Source organism: Pistacia vera, unplaced genomic scaffold (genome assembly GCF_008641045.1).
Source record: "Pistacia vera cultivar Batoury unplaced genomic scaffold, PisVer_v2 Contig840, whole genome shotgun sequence".
In the NCBI taxonomy this organism is placed as follows: Eukaryota; Viridiplantae; Streptophyta; class Magnoliopsida; order Sapindales; family Anacardiaceae; genus Pistacia; species Pistacia vera.
The window spans coordinates 211731-216584 of record NW_022196713.1 but is presented as its reverse complement, the minus strand read 5'-3'; the positions used below and the strand labels follow the sequence as shown (position 1 = coordinate 216584).

Genomic DNA, 4854 nt, shown 5'->3' with positions numbered 1-4854 from the left:
AGCATTTTACATTCTAGCAAAGGAAGACAATTTTGGTTGACGTCAAATATTATTTGTGGGAAGACCCTTACTCGTACAAACTATACGTGCAGATCAAGTTGTTAGAAAATGTGTGCCAGAAGAAGAGATTGGAGCTATTTTGAGTCATTGCCATGATAGAGAAACCAGAGGGCATTTCAGGGCGAATCGTATAGTGGCAAAGGTGTTGCAATCAGGTTTTTATTAGCCCATTGTGTTTTAGGTTGCTCAAACGTATGTATCCTCTTGTGATCATTGCCAAAGAATGGGTGCTATTTCTAAGAAAGATAAGATGCCTTTAAATAATATATTGGTATGTGAAATTTTTTATATTTGGGGTATTGATTTCATGGTTCCATTTCTATCATCGTATGGGAACACTTTTATACTTGTGGCAGTAGATTACATTTCTAAATAGATGGAGGCAATTGCCACCAAAACTAATGATTCTAGAATAGTACTCCAATTCCTTAGGCGAAATATTTTCACTAGATATAGCACTACTAGGGAAATCATTAGTGATGGAGGAAAGCATTTTTGTAACCACCAATTTAATGCCCTCTTAAAGAAATATGGAGTCATACACAAGGTAGCTACTCCTTACTATGCCGAAACTAGTGGTCAAGTAGAGGTCTCTAATAGAGAGCTAAAACGAATTTTCAAAAAGATTGTTAGTGCCTCTAGAAAAGATTGGGCAAGAAAGTTAGACGATGCTTTATGGGCATATAGGATAGCCTTTAAAACACCTATAGGTATGTCACTGTATAGGTTAGTATTTGGAAAAGCATGTCACCTGTCGGTAGAATTAGAGCACAAAGCTTATTGGGCTACTAAATTTTTGAATTTTGATGTACAAAGTGCAGGTGCTAAACGTCTTTTGCAGGTGAGTGAGCTAGATGAATTTTGTCATTGGGCATACGAGAGTGCTAGTTTATACAAGGAGAAGACAAAGAAATGGCATGATAGGCACATTGTGAAAAAGGAGTTCGAGCTAGGATAACAAGTTCTTCTTTACAATAGTTGTCTTCATCTTTTCTCAGGATAGCTGAAATCAAGATGGACGCGTCCATATGAGGTAATTCAGGTAACACCTTTTGGAGCAATTGAGATCCGCCATGGAAAGACAAGTGAGACGTTTAAAGTTAATGGATACCGTTTGAAGCACTATGTTGGAGAATGGTTCGATCCAAACATTGTGTCTGTCCAGTTTCTTGAATGAAGAAAGTAGAGAAAGTCAAGCTAACGACTTTAAATTAGAACTATAATTTATTTATTTATTTTCTCTCTTCTACAATTATTTTATTTTTGTTTGCTAAAATTTTTGCATTTTTTTTCAATGCATTTTAATTTTTTTTTGGTTCTTTTTTTGTTATCGTCGGAACAACGAACAAGTTTGGGGGAAACTTAAGTGATAAAAGAAGAAGACAATTTTGAGCAGAATAGAACATAGGCTACCCTGTGTCATTTAACACAGGCGTGGCCATGTTAAAGGATAAAAAGATTGAAGAATTCTAGCCTTCAACACGGGGTACATTGTGTTATGTTACACAACCGTGGCCATGTGCAAAAAAAAAAAAAAAAAAAAAATCTCTTCTTTTTCAAGGAAGTTTCTATCTTTTATTTTCCATATTTTTTGTTTTATTTTTGTTTTTCATGCATTGAGGACATTGCATTCTTTAAGTTTGGGGGAGTGGATAGTTTGGTTTGTGTTGCATTGTTGATGGTCTATTTCTTTGGTTTGGTGTATTTGTTTTTAGGAAGTGTTCATTTTATTTGTGTGTTTTTGGTTTGTATTTTGTATTTGTTGCTTGGTGGTTATTATGCTTGTGCTTTTGAGACAATCCTGAATGAAACTTTGTGATATCCCCAAAAATTGCTTTTTGTGATGAACTTTGTAATCATTTGGAGTAGTGGTAGTATCAAGTCATTGAAAGGATCCAAACATGCTCATATTTTTAGGAATGTTGAAGAGTATGCGATTCTAGATGGTTGTGCAAATTATGGTTTATTACTTAACTTTGTTTTGTATTAGCTGAGCCTTGTCTTCATTCCTTACAAAAAAAAAAAAAAAAAAAAAAAAAAAAAAAAACCATATATACAGTCTTGAATTAAATTAACTATGCTTATTTTGTTTTTTGAATGAACTACTCCAGTTTTGAGCTACTTAGTAACTAGGAGTATTCATGAGCCCCATGTTTCCTCAATGTTTTTGATGAAAAGGATGAAAGTTCTGAACTGTCAATCAGAGCCAAACCCTAACTACTTCAATTGAAAAAAAAAAAAAAAAAAAAAGAATGCACATACAGGGTTTATGACAAGCTCTACTCAAGGGTTGGTGAAAGTAACAAATGAACCCCAAAATTGATTACTTTATTATATAAAGAGTATAATACCCTTTGTCTAAAAACTGACAAAAAATATATAATTAGACAAGAGCACTATAGTCTTTCTAGGACAAAGTTTCAATTTTTTGGATGCGTTTGTTCCTTTTTAAAATCCTTGGGTGTGTTACACTTTTCTCAAACTTGAGGAGGAAATTTTTATAAACCCCTACTTTTTATATACTATAATGTGATAAATGAAACCAAATTGGCCTTGAATAATTTACTTCTGATATATATTTAACAACTAATAAATTACAAACACAATTATGATTACAAGCATGTACAAATTATGCATCACAATATTTAAGAGATAAATGCAACGACTTTGTAAATGATTCAGTAGTTGCTCAAAGTTGGAACAGTCCCAATTATCTTCAACTTAGGAAGGATTGTTCTGTTACAAGCAACTCTCAATATACAGTTTGTTAAGTGCTGTGGCAGTAAACAAAAAGTACAAAAGCAGTTGAAACATTCCTTCAAAAATATTCTTTAAAATTTGTTTTGTTTTCTTTCTGGTATTAGAGTTGATGGAGAATTTCCTGCAAATTCTCAGCAACCAAAAACTCAAAATTTACCTGAAAATCTATCTACACCTACTTGGATAGAGTGAAATGAAAGAAAAACTTGAGAATTGTTTTTACTAAATTAGAAACTCAGTTACAAGAATAGGTAGTTAGCTCCTTTTATACTTAAACTGAGCTACTTTAACTAATAGCAAAACTAACTACAAAATGCAGCTATCTCTTTACAAAACTAACATAGCACTAACGGCTCAGTTACATAGTAACAAATTTAACCAAGTCTGGGCGCATTTGAGCTGGAGCAACATTCCCCCTTAAATAATACTTCTTCTGTTCTAATATTGACGTGACAAAATGAATGAACTTATTTCGCAAAGTAAGAAAGCGAGTACCAGGTAGAGATTTAGTCAGAAGATATGCAATCTGAAACTCGGTAGGAACATATTTCACCTTTAACTCCTTTGAAGCAAATTTCTCGCAGATATTATGAATATCCACTTCAATGTGCTTTGTTTTGGAGTGAAATACAGGATTAGCTGCCAATGATTTTGCTCCAAGATTATCACAACAAAATAATGGACATGAAGCAGCCACTTTGATACCCATATCTCTGAAAAGACTTGGCAACCTCACTAATTCAGTAGCAGCCTGAGATAAAGCACCATATTCAGACTCAGTATATGATTTAGAAACAACTTTCTGCTTCCGAGAACACCACTGGATAAGATTCCTTCGAGATAAACACAATAGCCTGAAGTTGATTTTCGATCATCAATGTTGCTGGCTTAGTCACCATCATTGTATCCTTCTAGTACAAGATCAGCAGCTGGTGTAAACAAGAGATCATGAGTAATAGTGCTTCGAGGTATCCTAAACGCCTCTTAACAGCCTGCCAATGAGCCCAAGTTGAAGATTGCAAAATTTGACTCTATTTATTGATAGGAAATGCAATATCAGGCTTAGTCATAGTCAAATACTACAAAGCCCCAATAATGCTGCGATACAATGATGGCTAATCAAACAATGAACTATCATGCTAGAAAAAACTTAGTATTAGCACACATAGGGGTATCACAAGCTTTGGCATTTTCCATATGAGCTTTAACAAGCAAATTAGAAACATATTTCTGCAGAGTCAGAGATAAACTAGTAGTTGTTCTTTTGGCTTCAAAGCCAAAAAAATAACTCATAGAACCTAGGGCTGTGTTTGGTTAGTTATTTAGAGTAGTATTCTATGCTATTTAGCATTTTTGGAAAATATGATAAGATTCTAAGAAGTTTTTTTTTGCACATTTCTAAATAACATTTTCTAAAAATATTTACATTAATTTTAACCCCATAGGTTTGTTAATTTAACTAAACACTCCCAACAATAAAAGTTTATAAATTGACAATAACACCCTCACCCACCCACATATTGCTGACAGTCAACCACCACCGTCAGAAGGTGGCTAGAATCTGTTGAAATGGTGCAAGACTAGCTGGATCTGGTCGGAAAAGGCTAGATCTACCATGGGTCTGGTCGAAAAAGGCCAAATCTATGGCCATAGATATGTTTGTTGACAAAATTTGAAAAAATAATTACTTTTAAGATTTAGATCAATGGAAATATTGAACAAACCAAATTTAGTATCTTCCTCCATAAAAACTGAAATTGTTGCAAGCATATCTTGATTTGACTTGACATACAATCCCTAACAATTTTTTATTTTATTATTCTCGACAAAATCATTTGTCATCTCAATACAATCATTAACACAATTATTATTACAACATTAATTTCACAACTTATTTTTTACGATTTAATAAATAAAACCGACTAAAAATTTAAATGAGGAAGGTCAAGAATATTAAACATTAATATCATTTAAGACACTAACGGGCTCTATGGTGGATTGTGGCAGTGTTGAGAGGTGGAGTACGAAAATGTG

The 4854-nt window shown here is 33.4% G+C and overlaps 1 protein-coding gene across 1 annotated transcript; it reads left to right on the top strand.

Moving 5' to 3' along the window:
- Positions 1-436: 436 nt before the first annotated feature.
- On the top strand, positions 437-1018 carry LOC116118312. The gene is made up of 2 exons (XM_031404300.1): positions 437-770; positions 882-1018. The coding sequence occupies exons 1-2, from the start codon at positions 437-439 to the stop codon at positions 1016-1018; spliced, it is 471 nt and encodes a 156-aa protein (XP_031260160.1).
- The last annotated feature ends 3836 nt before the right edge of the window (positions 1019-4854 follow it).

Excerpts from the sequence above, each read along its gene's own strand:
- LOC116118312 (XM_031404300.1), top strand. The coding sequence starts at position 437 with ATGGAGGCAATTGCCACCAAAACTAATGATTCTAGAATAGTACTCCAA. Across the intron at positions 771-881 it reads AGCCTTTAAAACACCTATAG|GTGCTAAACGTCTTTTGCAG; the intron begins GTATGTCACTGT and ends TACAAAGTGCAG.